Genomic DNA, 16,762 nt, shown 5'->3' with positions numbered 1-16,762 from the left:
ACAAATAATGCTGCTATGAACATTCATGTACAATTTTTGTGGATATATGTTTTCATTTTTCTTGGGTGTATACCTAAGAGTGGAATTGCTGAGTCATATAGTAACTCTAGTTTTACTTTTGTGAGTACCAGCCAAACGGTTTTTCAAAGTGACTACACATTTTACATATACCTAGGAGTAAAACTGTTGAGTCATACAGTTACTTTATGTTTTGCATTTTGAGAAACCACCAAACTGTTTCCCAAAGTGACTGTATAAAACCACCAGCAATGTGTCAGGATTGCACACTTTCTGCTTCTTCACCAACATTTATTATAGTCTGTCTTTTTTATTTTAGCCATCCTAATGGGTTAGAAGTCATATTGTGTTTTTCTATTTGCATTTCCCTAATGCCTAACGATGTAGAGCACCTTTTCCTGTTTGCATTGGCCATATCTTCTTTGGAGAAATGTCTATTAAATTTTTTTTTTTTTTTTTTTTTTTTTTTGCCCAACCTGGGCATGATAGCAAGATGCTGTCTTTACAACAGCTACAAAAAATTAGCTGGGTGTGGAGGTCTGTGCTTGTAGTCCCAGATGCTTGGGAGGCTGAGGCAGGAGGATCACTTGAGCCTAGGAGGTTGACGCTGCCAAGAACTATGATTGTGCCACTGTACTCTGGTCTGGGTAACAGAGCAAGCTATCTCAAATAAACTTTGTTTCCCAATTTAAAATTGGTCTATTTGTTTTTGTCATTGCTGAGTTGTAAGATTTTTTTTTTATTCTGAATACTGTCTCCTATGTGATATATGATTTACAAATATTTCCTCCCATATTGTGGGTTACCTTTTCACTTTTCTGTGGGTGTTCTCTGAAGCACAGAAGTTTTTAATTTTGATTAAATCTTATTTTTTTCTTTAGGTACTTATGCTTTTGATGTGATATCTAATAAACAATGGCCTAATCCAAAGTAAAAAACTTTTATTCCTATACTTTTTTCTAAGAGTTTTAGTTTTGGTTCTTACATTTGTGTTTATGATTCATTTTGAGTTAACTTTGGTGTCCAATGTGAAGCAGGAGTCCAACTTCATTGTTTTGCATGTGGATATCCAAAGTTGTACTGGGACAGTTTTGTTCAAAAGATTGTTCTTTCCCCATTGAATTGTCTTGACACATTTATTGAAAATTAATTCCCTCTACAAGGGTTTATTTCTGGTCATTCAATTCTATTTCACTTACCTATATATTTGTCCTTAGTACCACACTGTCTTGATTATTGTAACTTTGTTATAAGTTTTGATTTGTCTAACTGCTTCTCAGACTTTGAACCGCTCTTTTTTAGTCTCATCTATCTACCTTCAATTCCATAGGTATTTGAGCCTTTAAGGTATTTTGTCATGTAAATTGTGTTGCTTCTCTGTCTTCTTCACTGATAGCTTAAGTTTCAGCTTTCCCATGACTACAAAGCCTTTGCTCATTATTTTCTTCTTTCAAGTTTCTAATTTTTTATTGCTGTTGTTTTCCAATTTAAGCGATTCTTGTGTTCCTTGAAAAGGAATTTTTTATGCTGTTTTAACAGGATTTCTGGTGTGAGTAAACGAGTTAAATCTTTAATATTCTAAATAAATATTTTAAATAAATTACTTTTACTATATTTTTTTCTCCTTGCTTCCACATCCAAGCAGGAACACTGTCCAGTGGATTTTATCCCATCACATCTCTGTTCTTTCATTGCATCTCAATAACATTAGCTATTATTATCATTACTTCATTCCTCTTATTTAAACTTCCTTCTCCCATTAGCTGATTAGAGCTCACCTTTACAGAAAATGTAAGTCAAATCATATTTCTGGAATTAGATCAATTAATAATTATGTCCCTTTAAGACTTAAGAAACAGGTCGGGCGTGGTGGCTCAAGCCTGTAATCCCAGCACTTTGGGAGGCCGAGGCGGGTGGATCGCGAGGTCGAGAGATCGAGACCATCCTGGTCAACATGGTGAAACCCCGTCTCTACTAAAAATACAAAAAACTAGCTGGGCGTGGTGGCGCGTGCCTGTAATCCCAGCTACTTAGGAGGCTGAGGCAGGAGAATTGCCTGAGCCCAGGAGGTGGAGGTTGCGGTGAGCCGAGATCGCGCCATTGCACTCCAGCCTGGGTAACAAGAGCGAAACTCCGTCTCAAAAAAAAAAAAAAAAGAAACAATTTAGCTTCAGTCAATATTAGTTCATACCTACTTGTTTTGAAAAAAATTTTTTCTTTACAGACAAGCAGTGCCTGTACCAGATTTTGTTTAGATTTTCAAACAGCATATCTGATCAAGAATTTTCATTCTTCAGGAGAGTGGTAACATTTTCCTGTGGTCTGGTGAATTTAATTTTATAACTTTCTAAGGTTTGAATAGTAAGAATATTGAATAATCTATGCATGTCTCGTTGCCTGATTTGATCTAGTTCACAATGACATTTGACAGTATGTGTAGGCATTAAAAGCTCAAATGTCTTAGTACTTTTAACCTCTGCTTCCTCCTCACCACATAACACACAGATTTCATGTATTTAAGTAGCATTTTACATATGAAAGGGTCATGTCAGTGGTTAAATTTTCATGATATCCAGTGGATAGAAAAAATTCAGTAGCCACAAGAGTATTAAAATGAATGACTGCTATATGGACACCTAGTTTCCTTTTATTTCTCATTTAATGAGGAAGATTCCAGGGTTAGTGTCTGAGCTATACGTATCCACATGTGGCTAAATCAAAGCCTTACATTTTCTTTGCAATACATTTTCCTCCATATAACTCTACATAGAGGCATCATAGGATTAAGAAGAAGTCCTTTTATCAAAGCCATTACACATATGCACACTCACACATTTGCATGAACAGAATTATAATATCTCAGGTCACAAAAAGCTTATTAACATAAAATGGAATTAGTTAATGAGTAAAAAAAAATACAGGCTGATAGGAAGATAAGATCTAGTGTTCGGGAGCACAGTAGTTTATTTCTTTTTATATTTCAAAGTAACTGGAAGAATGGAATTGGAATGTTCCTAACACAAATAAATGATAAATGCTTGAGGCAATGGATATCTTGATTGCCTTATTTGATCATTACACATTGTAAACTTGTATCAAAATATCACATGTACCTTATAAATGTGTACAACTATTAGTTATCCATAAAAATTAAAAATGAAAAAGTCTGCCAAATGGTTTAAGGGTTCAGCAGTGCTGATGTTTTTAAAATTATTTTTCTAAGTTTGTAAAGAAAGCACAAAATCTTTGAATTCACAGTTGCTTGAAGACTGAGGTCAACTTGCCAGTACCGGGCTTGAGAGATGAGAACTAACGTCAGAGGATAGATAGTTTCTTGTACAAATAATATCCCCTTATGTATTGTTCTCCACCACCCCCGCCCAAACGGCTACTCGACCTATGAGACAAATCGCACTATGAGCACAGATAACCCCAGGCTTCAGGTCTGTAATCTGACTGTGGCCATCGGCAACCAGAAATGAGTTTCTTTCTAATCAGCCTTCCATCAGTCTCCATTCATTCATATAAAGAAGCCCGGGGATGGGAGGAATCGTATTGCTCTTCAGCACCAGGGCTCTGGACAGCACCCTAAGCAGGCAGCTGATCGCACGCCCCTTCCTCTCTATCTCCGCCAGCGCTGCTACTGCCCCTCTAGTCCCCCCTGCTGCAGAGAAAGAATATTACACTGGGATCCATGCAGCCAGCAATGATGATGTTTTCCAGTAAATACTGGGCAAGGAGAGGGTTGTCCCTGGATTCAGCAGTGCCCGAAGAGCATCAGCTACTTGGCAGCTTAACAGTGAGTACTACGTACCTGGCACTCTCTGAAGAAGTATTTTCTAAAGTAGTGACCATCTTCTCCTCACTATATGAATTCCTCTTATAGCGTAAGCACGAACACCTCAACTTTCTCCTTTATAATCTGTCTACCCTGCTTTCCTCCTGTCTGCCTTCAGTCTTCCTCTTCTCTCCGTAAAGTAAAGCCAGTGTGCCAATTACTGCGTGCTGAACTTCCTTTCCGCAAAGTTTATAGAGAGTTAAGAAGTTCCTGAGCATTAAGAATGAGAGATTGTACGATCCAATGTCTTAAATCTACAACCAAATAAAACAGTGTGTAGAATTTAGAAAAGCCATTTATTATGAGGAGGAGCAGTAAAGAGAACAAATCAAATAAATTTCCACAGTTTTCAGAAGACCATTGTGTCTCCTACACCCCCTTCAGTTTACAAAGCCTGGTCTTTAAACACAGAACTATTATTTTCTGTTCTCAGCTATGGGTGCAGGTTATTAAAATAAAAGAAAGATTGGATTCCTTTCAAAAGTTTTTCTGTGTTCCACATTACACAATATTTTTCCAGTTTAATTGACGGAATAATGAAGGCAATACACCCGTTGCTATATATTTAAGGGAGTTTTATGTTTAAAATATTTACAGAATAAAAAAGCAGTATTTGCAGGACTTTAGATCCTGCTTTGAGGTAATAGTTGTGGGCTTTAATAAAATCCATGAAATAAAAATGTATCGAGGTCCTTGTCATTAAAAATATTAAATGGTATTTTATTACTCCACTATCAGAGTTTATCAACCAAATCCAATTCAGTCTGTATCATAGAATAATCTGTTTTAATATTGTAGTTCCAAATATGTTCGAGAGGGTTGCATTGTATTGACATATCATTACTGATAAAAATGTTGAAAAGTAAACATGGCAACTTTTGTAGAATTATTTTAATCAATTTGCAAAAATGAGGCCAAAACATAAATAGATTTTCTAACATTTAAATACCATGATTATTTGGAAGAGATATTACAAAGAAGAATTTTGAAGTTATAATTAACTGCTAGGAGGAAAAGAAAGCTGAGTTATGGTTAATGTATGACCCTTTCATATAAAAATGCTACTTATATACATGAGATCTGTGTGTTATGTGGTGAGGAAGAGGCAGATATTAAGAATACTGAGACATCTGAGCTTTTAATGACTAAACATACTGTCAAATGTCAATGTCTGAATAAACCTTTTCCCTCCCTCAAGTCATAAATAATATAATCTTCATGCCTGTTATATATAAATCTAGTGAGTAAGGCAATACTAATGTGTGAGAATAAAGTCAATAGAGAAATCAGAAGAAGACAATGACAAATAACTATTCACTGGGTCCCAAATCAAACCTCCATTTGTCAGTTTCAGAGGATGTAGTAGGTTGGTATGATTGTATTAAATCCCCATTTGCCAGGAGTTACTTCTATGTCTGCCCAATGCTGTATTTACATATAAAGAATATAAAACAGACCATCATAATTTTGCACTGACTGTCAAATGAAAGTTTCCAGCTTTTTGTTTTCATTTTGTTTCCTCCCATTCTATTCCTAAATAAAGTTTCCAGCTTTTTATTCTGCATTTCCGGGAATTTGAGTTATTGAAATCTGTCATTGTTTTCTTTAGCTGGCAGGACTAATAGACATTACTTCATCAGGCAATATAAAATCTTAAGCAGCTGAAGAAGTGTTAACCTTTTTCAGTTTCTCAGATTTTACTGTTTGCTCCTAATGATTAGCTGGCCAGGTTTCTTCCTTTCTTCTTTTTTCCTTTTATTTGTGGCTGAATTTTAATAGTCACTTTTCAAATATTTTCTGACACCTTTGGCCTTAGAGTTATACACTCATCTGTGCTAAACGTTTGCAGGTGTATTCACATTGACAATGTAGATCTAATTGAAGAAAGTAATGTTACCCATTAGTTTCTGGGCATGTGCTGACATATGTAAGAATGAAATAAGTATTTTGTTTTTAAAATTTAATTGAAACTAAAATTATTGTCAAAAATATGTCTGATCTTAGTTTTATTATGGTTAGTAATTAATATAGTTTCCATATGATTCAACTAGGCTAAGAGATCAATTTTTATGCTGTAAAATAATCCTAGAAAGGCAGGAATTATTCATATATGATACTTCATGTTTTATGACAGTCAGGTTTTCATTGCTATGAAAGTGAAGCAAATTTGATCCCTTTTTAATTTCAACCACTAGATGATGTCTTAGACCACTGGAAAATAGTGTCCCAGAGTAAATTAGACCAATATTTATGATTGAAATTTATGAGTGACACAGCAACTTCACCTTAAGTTTGTATAATCAGTGGAGCTTCCAGCTTATGAATGAAATGTGTTGAAAAAAATTAATTATGGAAGATTCTGGAACCCTAACTAATATTTTGTTTTATTATGCTTCTACCTTCCTGAAGCTAAATAAAGCTAACTCTGGCAAAAATGACGACAAAGGCAACAAGGGAAGCAGCAAAAGTGAAACTGCTACTGAAAGTGGCAAGACAGCTGTTGTATTCTCCTTGAAAAATGAAGTTGGTGGATTGGTGAAAGCATTGAGGCTCTTTCAGGTGAATGTAAAATATCGTTACATGATTTTAAAAGTGACTGTGTGCCTGGCTACAAACCTATTATCTGCTATGAAACATTACTGAATCAATTTCTGTTTAATGTGGTGAAAGATTCAAAGGAACCAAACTTGATGAGGCTTTAAGGGAGGTTTGTCTGTCAAACAATGAAATAAGCAGAATTGCATAAGCTGTGGCTTATTATTGCAGAGTTAGCTTGTTAGGAACTCTGAAGACTCTTGCCAGGTTAGGAGGTCAGTACTTCAAAAATGTCAGCTTCACACCTGAAAATGAAAACACAAGAGGAGCCAAACAGGGTATCTTAAGTAGCAAGACCCTGCAGCTTGATTTGATTTGCTCAAATTTAAATTTACACATGTCCTAAGAGCATGCTTATTACAAAAAAGTGATATACATGAGTATAGGCACTTGGTATTCCCCTAAGCCTCATTGTTTATATGTCTTAATGTATCTTTTTGTAAATATGAGTCACTCTCCATATATATATGTGTGTGTATATATACGTGTGTATATATATACATATATATATATATATATATATACGTGTATGTGTGTGTGTGTGTGTGTGTATATATATATACACATAGTAGGGCTAGCTTTCCCCTTATCTTATAGAAATGCTGTAACATCTTCCCAGGCCCAAATCTATAGTTTGAACCTCAAGAAAGATCCCGGTTAGGGGTGAGGCTGGAAAAGCTGAGAAAAGCGGTTGTGTTCTTGCCAGCATACACTGAATGGTTTCTCTCTCCTTCAGCAAACACCCTCCCTTACAAACGCATCTTGTTTGGGAGCAGTGGCTGTTGATGAGAGCTGTAAGATAAGGAGCCTAGCTCTGTGTGATGCCTTGGGCTGCTAGTGCAGTGGAAAGATAGCTGGAATTGCAGTCAGGGGATTCAGATCTGTGTTCTGGCTTGGCTAAACACTAGCTGCTTCCTAGATTCAATTTCTTTATTTGTAAAATGGCAATAATAGCTCCTACCTAACAAGATTGTTGGGATGAAATAGTATGAGTGAAAGTGCTTTGTAAAGTTTATAACTATGAGGCATTCTTATGATGCCTCTATGATGATCATAGCAGGGGAATGAGCAGCCTGATTTGGCAAATAATTTCTTGTTTTCTTTGACCTTGAAGAAAGGATCAGGCACCATAAACAGTGGTAATGGAAATCTGGGGAAATATTTTACAGATAATTATGTCATTCAAAGCTGTGTCCATACAGTGCCAAAGGCAGGCCAATTTAATTAGACAGCTGGGTGCAGTGGATAAATCCCTGGAGAAGGAGTTAGCAGCCCTGAGTTTTCACTCTGCCATCAGCTAGTCATAGGGCCTTAGCTAAACCATTTAACCCACCTGGATCTCAGTTCCCCTAAAAATATCTACTCTGCTTCAACCAAAGGTCATTAAAAGCCCAAAGTGACACAACGTATTTGAAATCTCTTGAGCCTTAAACTTAATATTAATCTTACTATTATTATCAGCCAATTGAAAAAATATGACATTATTGTAAAGGTTAAATAGAAATAGAACATTTAGTTTCCTCGTCACAAGACTAGTTTCTTTATATAGGAGAGGGCGCTGTTTGATTTGATACAGTTCTGGCACTGGAAACTACCTATCCTGTTCTTATGCTGAAAATTCTGAGATCATCTAGGATTGTGTCAGGAATTGTGCTGATGATCAGAGTGTATCATCTGGAGTGAGAAGATGTCTGCTTGTTTGGAGGTGGGTTGGGATGGAGAGAACAGAGTCTTCAATTAAGTAAGAGGAAATAAAAAATACATCACTGGAGAAATTCTAATCTGTTTTTTAAATATTAAATCACTGCCTTTATCTCTGAGATCCATCATAGAGTGATAGTTGCAGAAACACTTCCTTGGTTGAAGCCAGTTTGAAGATTGCCAAAAGAGAACAATTATTAAGTGGTCCAATTTAGGGGTTATTATTATTATTACTATTATTATTTTTTACCCTCCTCACAATGGCCTGAGCAGGCTGTTTTCCTTTTGTCTTCAGAGATTCTCTCTTTACTACTTACCTTGCTCCATATGGGTAGAAAAAGAAACACTAGTTTGGCTAGTGTTTCCCAAGCCTCGGTCATTTTCATACCACCTCCCCAGTAGCTGCTTGCCATTTGTACTATTTACCTATAAAAAGATTATAAAAGGTTATTTCTAAAAGGTTATTTTAAAACTTTGTTTATTTTATAAGAAAACTTTATATTAGGGGTTTGAGTTTTAGTTATGTTTTTTAGAAACATATAAATCTGGATATTACATGACAATATAATAAATAATTTTTCCCCAGATAATCACATGCCCCCTGTGGGATGTGTACCACTGTCTGGGAAATGATGATGTTCAACTTAAATATAGGGCCATTATATATTTTAAATGCCCCTTCTGTTTTTCATGAGGCAGGACAACCTATTATAGAAGTATAAATATATAGTTTTTTTTCTTTTTAATTAATAGAGGTAATGGTTGGAAACATTTCCAAGTTACAGTCAAAGAACAAAGAGATTGTCTTTTCCTCTTTCGTGGGTACTTGGCACCTTGCTTAAGACATGAACAAGAAAAGCTGATGGCATTCCTTTTATTGTCCCCTGAAGGTGATTTTGAGTTGTTCATGTTTCCACAGGAAAAACGTGTCAACATGGTTCATATTGAATCCAGGAAATCTCGGCGTAGAAGTTCTGAGGTTGAAATCTTTGTGGACTGTGAGTGTGGGAAAACAGAATTCAATGAGCTCATTCAGTTGCTGAAATTTCAAACCACTATTGTGACGCTGAATCCTCCAGAGAACATTTGGACAGAGGAAGAAGGCAAGGGTGATCTTAGCTTGTTGGGTAATTTTGCAATCTGACAAATATTGCACAGGGGAAAATACAATCTGTGAGCTAATATTTTTGAACCTGCACTGTTTTCAACAGAGCTACAGGATGTGCCCTGGTTCCCTCGGAAGATCTCTGAGTTAGACAAATGCTCTCACAGAGTCCTCATGTATGGTTCTGAGCTTGATGCCGACCACCCAGTAAGTGGCCAGTAAAATCTATTCCTCACGTGCTCTCTCAGCTCCACCCATGTGCTGGGTAGTGTGCCATGTTCTGTGCTGCAATGCTTTATTGTAGAACAATTTATTATTTATTCCCCATAACTGAGAGCCGACTTCCAAACGATAAAGCTTCTGTGGACACGTGTTGACTAGAAGCAGGTCAGAAGGATGGCATTTTCACATAGCATTCATTTTTAAAAGGATTGGATAGAGGGGGAGGCTCTAAACCTTGGAGTATATTTTTGTGGAATTAGACAGCCTGAAATATACTTGCAGATGGTGATCCTTGGAAAAACGATGAACTGAAATTGATCATGCCTCTGGGAAACTAGGGGGGACTAGGTATTATGGGGCTCAGTAAGAGAATAAAATTCTTCTTGCTATTTTCCTTGACTGGAGGTAGTTAGGAGTAGAGTAATGTAGTTGACTTCAGTCTCAATGGAAAGGCAGAGAGTTTTAGAATAAAGGCTATGATGGAAGACATATCTCTTCCCACACCTACCCTGAATCTATCTACCATCATTCTTTCCTCTACTCCAATAAAAATGACCATATTTAAAGAAATATGATACTTGGGTAAGCATTTCCCATTATTCTCCCCTTCCCCCCTCACATCAGTTTTTATTTAACACAAGAGACCTGAAACTTCTTTATGGCCAGAGTGAAGTACAGTTAATAGTCTGGGGAAGTAAGCTATGCACCCATTCATTACAGGCATTTTTTCCCTCCCCTGGTGCTCCGTGGCTAAAAATGGGCAGATAAAAGAGTAAAACTCAAGCAGATCACTAATGCTTACAGGAAGCCTCTGTGGTCTGCAGGTAATAGTTTACAGATATTCCTTGTGTTTAAACAAGATTCCTTGTGAGGAAATTTTGGGGTTTGACAATGTGGCTATACTCTGTGCAGTGGCACTCTAAGTGTGACCCCAACATCAGCAGTGTCAGTATCACCTGGGAATTTGTTTTAACAAGTCCACACTTAAGTTTGAGAACCCATGTTTTAAAGGAAATGATGATAACTTTAATACTAGGGAAATTTTCAATTAAACCAGTCATTTGACATAATATACCAACTCAGACCAATTCAAGTATACCACACAAACAAATGGTCAAACAGACCTAACTCAATTGCATTATTTTGAAAAGGCTGAATTCTATCAAAGAAAACAGTGAGTTATATTTGCTAGCATAGTCTAAAATTTCAGAATATTTTCCAGTTACTCACATTTAAGGCTCTGAACATTAGAAAAACATTGAAAAATGGCTTTAATGATCACCCATTGTCATCTTTCCCCTCTCCCAACATCCAGAAGGCATAAGAATTAGCACAGAAGCCTGATTTAGGAGCTGTACCCAGACTGCACAGATACCAGCTGCTAACTTGCAGAATGACCTTGGCCAAGTCCCTTTACCTCTGGACCTCAACTCCTTTTTGTAAAAAGTGGAAATAAAATTGTTATTGACCTCAAAGGAGTGTTTGAAAAGCCTAGCTAATAAAACAACTGGAAAGCATTTGGCAGGAGTAAATGCTTAATTCCAGAAAAGGAAATGCTGTATTAAATCATCCAGATCAGTACCCGGACAGTAAAGGGTGTTTTGGTAACCTCCTATTTCCAAATGCTCCCCTTAGTCTAGTTTGAAAGTTACTCAACCTGGAGAAGGGAGTTCAGCCATTTTAATGGAACAACCACAGGGACCACTGACCTTGCTGAGAAAAAATTTATTCCAATACCCAGCATAAATTTTCCTGTGCTTAATTTTATTCCATTACTCCTAATTATATCCACCTTGTGATGCCTTCTCTTATTTTCTGTGCAGCCACTTGAAATAATTGCAAGCACTTAGCAATCCCCTCTCTTGTCATTTTTTAAACCACATGTATTTCTTTCATAAGCACACCAAATGTTCATTATGCAGAATTTCATATGGGCAAATTGGTGTTTTTGTAAGTTATTTGATGAGGATGGAAAAGTTGTCTAAGTACTTTTTATGCCTGGGAATAATCCCAGTCCTGAGACAAACACAGGGACCCTTGTGCTAGGGTACTTCAGAAGGGGCTGGGAATATAAAAGTAATGTTGCTGAGGCTCCCTAGAAAGGGCTAGATATCTAGGTCAGTGCCTCTCAAACTTTAAGAGGGAAACAAATCACCTTCAAGATCTTTTTTAAATGCAGATAATAATTCTGTCAGGCTTGGGATTCTGTATTTCTGGTGATCTCCCAGATAAGACTTGTACCAGAGGGTCTGGGGACCACACTTTGAGGAGCCAACCTGTAGACTTGGAAGGTCTTTCGAAGTGGGGTTCAACATTCACACATAAGGTGTTTGGTAAAAATACAGTACCTTGATGCTCATCTGAAGTCTACTGGGTCAGAACTTTCAGGGATGGCCTAGGAATTCGCATTTAAAAGTGTCTGCAGGGGATTTTGATGAGGTCTAAAGCTTGAGAACTGATGTCTTAATGTTCTAGCTCAGTGATTCTCAGCTCCAGCTTTCCATTCAAATCATGTGTGAATAATTAAAAAATACTGATGCCAGGGCCTAGCTTTCCATTCAAATCACATGAGGAGAATAAAAAAATACTGATGTTGGGAATATGGCCAGGTTTGATGTATTTTTTAAAACTCCCAGGTGATTCTAGTGTTCTACCAGGGTTGACCTATTTGGGATAGCTACTTGAGTGTCCATGTAAATTTAGCTGAACACTTTAGGGTTCAGGCTGGGTCTTCAATTGCCTTTGATTTAAATTGAGAGAGGGAGGGTGAGTACTCTCTGGGCGGTAGGGTTGCCAAATTTAGCAAATAAATATCTAGCATGCCCAGTTAAATTTGAGTTTCAGAGAAATAAGGAGTAATTTTGTGGTATAAGTATGTCCCATTGCAATACTTGGGACACATTTATATTAAAAAATTATTTATTGTTTATCTGAAATTCAAATTTAACTGGGTGTCCTGTATTTTATCCATAATCCTGTCCCTGGCTTCAGTTCAGAATGGATGACCAAGAAATGCTGTTCCTCCGTCACTACCAGTGCAGCTAGCGTCCCCATTTTACTTTGCCAGTCCATGGTTCAATCCAGGAAGTTCTGGATCGCCCACAACATTTGCGTAATCACTGCCACACTAAGCTAATGAGGCGTGATGAGTAAATCACTCTCTTGCGTCCTTGGAAAAGGTGCAGGTGTTTGCCGAAGAGAGGCAGTTGAGATTCTTCAGGAGGCCCAGCAGATTATGATGCCGTTACCATGGTGTCCAGTCTGGCAGGAACCGGGGAACAGATGCTGTGCTTTCCACAGGACGCTTTTCCTTTTGTCATGGCCTGTTTTCTTTTTGAATGATAAAGGTGCTTGGAATTCTTTGGGTTTACCATCTCAAGTAGCCTGGTTTTCCTAGTGAGTGTTGAAACAAGTACTTTCTAGCATGACTGCATCTACCATCTACAGCAAGCGACCTTTTTAAAGAGCACAGATCTATTTGTGAACATGGTAAATATTTATTATTATTATTATTATTGTTATTTACCAAATGCCCAGACTTCAAGAACAGTGGTAACTATTTTATACATTTTTTTTATATAGACATTTTAGGACTTCACAAGCTGCCTGTGAACCCCAGTTAAAAAACCCCCAATTCACGGTAAAAAAAATTGCTAGTTTCCTGGACGGAAGATACTTCATTTCTCCATGGAGTTAAGGTGGTCTCCGGGCATTTTCTCTCTCCTCTCCTTAGTAACTCTCTTCTTATTCCTGAAAGAAATGTTGTTGGCAATGGAAGTTCCTCATTTCTGTCCTGCAGACAGCCCTGTGAAGATTTCTAGTCACGAGGCCAGTTCTCTTCAGCGGGACAAGAGAGTGGGGCGATTTGCTAATGAGTTTGAGGTTCCTCTTGAGCAGCCCATCTTGCAGAACTGTCTTAGGTACAGCAGAGGTAGTCTAGGCCTTTGTGGGCCTCACCCTGTTCTTGCACTCTCCAATGGCATGATCCCAGTGGCTTGTCTCCTTGCCTGGCCTCCATTCTTAGTAAGACATTGTGTCCTGGTTATCCTTCTGGCTTGCAGAGCTGTAGAGGTAGGAGTTAAATTGGAGCAATTCCTACTAGGCTTCCAACAGCTGAAAGAAACAACCTTGGGAAGAACTGATTGTCTCAAAGTGTTTAAAGGAAAGGAAAATGTCTAGTCTGTTGACAAGAGGAGAGATTTTTGAGTAAACCAAGAAGTCCTCTCAGAAGGATTTCACTTGACTGAAAAGTGACAGACATAATGTTTAATTTCCCAAGTGGTTGATGATGGATAAAAATCTTGAAGTTGGCTAAGACTAGCTAGAATTATAAGAATTCAGAGCGGAGTGGTGCTAGGCTGCTATCCTGTGCATGAATTCCCTAAAATCAATTTTGCATTGTGTGGCTCTAGTCATAAAATACAGCAAAATCTCTTTAATTTGTACCAATTTGGGAATGTGTTGATTATTCAAAATGATAGAATTTATAATAAATGTTACATTTATTAGTTATTCATACAACACAATTACAATTAGGTCAACTTACTGAATAATCATGTTAAAGGGATCTGTTTTAATGAATAGGATAGGATTAATTTGTGATTAAGATCAATTACATGCAAATGATATTTGAAAACCTAAAGATATTGTTCACAATATCAACATGCTCAACTAAGTCATTCTGCTTACTTAGTGGAAAGATAAACTTCAGCCTGAATTGCCACACACCCTAAATTAGTACAGTCCCAATTTAATGAGGTTTTGCTATAAGCACAATATGTTTCTGTCTGTGTCATCAAGATGGTCATCCTAGGATAAGATTTACATATGAATTGAACACTCAATAAACACGACAGTGATTTTCTTTTAGGCCTTCTGCAGCTAATTTTCAGCACTTTGTTAAGTAACTTAATCTCTTTTGTGTTTAAGGGATTTAAGGACGATGTCTATCGCCAGAGAAGAAAGTATTTTGTGGATGTGGCCATGGGTTATAAATAGTAAGTACCTGTGTAACTCTTTCTTGTCACTGGCTAGTTAGGAAAAACACATGCTGTGTTAAACAAACCTGTCATCTCTCCACGTTAACTTTTGCAGAAGGCAGGCGTGGACCATTTTAAACACTCATCAACTCTCTAGGCTTTAAATGCCAACACTGAGGTTTGACATCTGGGTATAATTGTAAAATAATGAGACCCACGGGCCACACACCAAGTGCCACCTTTACACCATTGTGTTCCCAATTCCACCAAGGCAAAGAACCATTTCTGTGCACTCTGCAGGTCTCAGAAACTGGGTTTTAATTTTAATTTTACTTTAGCCTTGACTTTTCAGTAACCCCCTTCAATCTCCTGCTTCTCCAGTGAAAGTAGAGATTCAGCAAGAATGGTGAAAGGGCTCATTTAAGGAGCTGTAATAGAAAAGACACATGCTTGCTTTACGTGGAGAGGAAAACTTCCTGTAAACTGCAGGGGATGTGAAGAAGTTTCACACCCATTCTCAGATCAGGGTTGGGATGGAAAAGGAGGATTTCACTTTTGGGAGTGAGGACTGTGCATGATGCTAAGTGGCAGTGACAGGATGGGCTTGTGATTGGCAATGATGTTGTGTGTTGACCGCAGGCCACGTTTAGAATAATGCAGTGGTGGTTAGGCCTTGGTTTTACTCACGCTAGTATAACTCATAGATCATCACAATGCTCTCTTTCCTCTGGCTGGTATGTGATCAGCTACAGGAAACTTGTCACACAACAAAATGTAAATCCATACCCCTAGTAAGGGAAAGATTCGTCCTACCCCAATTAAGAGTAGGTGTGAAACTTGACTGTCCTGAGAGGCAAATTTACCATTGGTGAAAGTTAGGACATTATGTATGTAATAGAGAGTCTCAGCGTGGGCTTTGCTTATAACAAAGAATTTGACACACAGGTGCTTAAGACAAATGAGAAGATTCTTCATTCCACTTCCCAATGGGCATCCCTAGCTTCCTTTGATGCTTAGGTACTCTTCCCTTCATCCTCTCAAGTCCCAGGCATCCTTCATTCCTTCTCCACTACATTTAGGAAAACCATGTTTTTAAAAACCGGGACTACATGGCACATGCCCTTTCACACCTGTCTGTTTTCATCTCCTTTGATCTAAGCAGCTTCTTTTCCCGCTCTACTGTGACTTCCGACACTTTGCAGTGTCAGCATGCACTTGTTCTAGCCCAAGCCCAACCTCAGGCCCCCTTCTTACCCTTGGCATTACCACTCACTAGCCCCTTCTCCCAGTGTTTCCTGATTAAATTGCCAAGAGAGGACTCAAATGGGCTGAGCTCACGTTTTTCACCCAGGCCCTGATAATGGTTGTGAGCCTTACAATTGGCTTCCCCTGGTTCACAGGCTCCTTCTATGGAATCAGGTCATGACTGTATAGGTGGATCCTTAGAAGGGGTGTGGGCAGGACAGTTCTTTGTGGCATGACCTGCCAGAACATGGTAGAAGCTCAGTGCCTAGGAGAGCCTTTTCTTTTAGATAAAGTAGATAGCTTTGTCACTCAGGCTGCCTCTTGAGTAGCGGGGACTACAGGCGTGTGCCACCGTTTCCAGCAATTTTTTTTTTTTTTTTTGAGATGTGGTCTCATTCTGTCGCCCAGGCTGGAGTGCAGTGGTGCAATCTCGGCTAACTGCAACCTCTACCTCCTGGGTTCAAGGGATTCTCCTGCCTCAGTCTCTCGAGTAGCTGGGACTGTAGGCACACACCACCACAGCTGGCTGATTTTTTTTTTTTTTTTTTTTTAAGACAGAGTCTCACTCTGTCGCCAGGCTGGAGTGCATTGGTGTGATCTTGGCTCACTGCAACCTCCGCCTCCTAGGTTCAAGAGATCCTCCTGCCTCAACCTCCCCAGTAGCTGGGACTACAGATGCGTGCCCCCACGCCCAGCTAATTTTTGTATTTTTAGTAGAGACAGGGTTTCATCATGTTGGCCAAGATGATCTTGATCTCTTGACCTCATGATCCACCTGCCTCAGCCTTCCAAAGTGCTGGGATTACAGGTGTGAGCCACCTACCCAGCCTGCCCAGCTAATTTTTTGAATTTACTTTTTGTATATTTGACAGGGTCTTGCTGTGTTGCCCAGACTGGTCTCAAACTCCTGGGCTCAAGTGATCCTCCTCCTGCCTTGGCCTCCCAAACCATTGGGATTATAGGTGTGAGCCACTGTGCTTGGCCAGAAAATGTATTTTATATGTAAATGCTATATGTTTTGTGTGTGTGTGTGTGTGTGTGTGTGTGTGTATGTGTGTG

General features: G+C 38.3%; 1 protein-coding gene across 1 annotated transcript in view; it reads left to right on the top strand.

Annotated features, from left to right (window-relative positions):
- Positions 1–3,572: 3,572 nt before the first annotated feature.
- TPH2 (tryptophan hydroxylase 2) overlaps positions 3,573–16,762 on the top strand; it is a 98,294-nt gene continuing 85,104 nt past the window's right edge. The window contains exons 1-5 of the mRNA XM_003927809.2: positions 3,573–3,817; positions 6,266–6,415; positions 9,072–9,255; positions 9,364–9,464; positions 14,409–14,476. Of these exons, the coding sequence (XP_003927858.1) occupies positions 3,713–3,817; positions 6,266–6,415; positions 9,072–9,255; positions 9,364–9,464; positions 14,409–14,476 (608 nt within the window). The 5' untranslated portion in view covers positions 3,573–3,712. The remainder of the gene's footprint in view (positions 3,818–6,265; positions 6,416–9,071; positions 9,256–9,363; positions 9,465–14,408; positions 14,477–16,762) is intronic.

This window comes from Saimiri boliviensis, chromosome 7, assembly GCF_048565385.1.
Source record: "Saimiri boliviensis isolate mSaiBol1 chromosome 7, mSaiBol1.pri, whole genome shotgun sequence".
Taxonomy (NCBI): Eukaryota; Metazoa; Chordata; class Mammalia; order Primates; family Cebidae; genus Saimiri; species Saimiri boliviensis.
The sequence above is the reverse complement of the archived record's forward strand: the minus strand, read 5'-3'. Positions and strand labels throughout refer to the sequence as shown.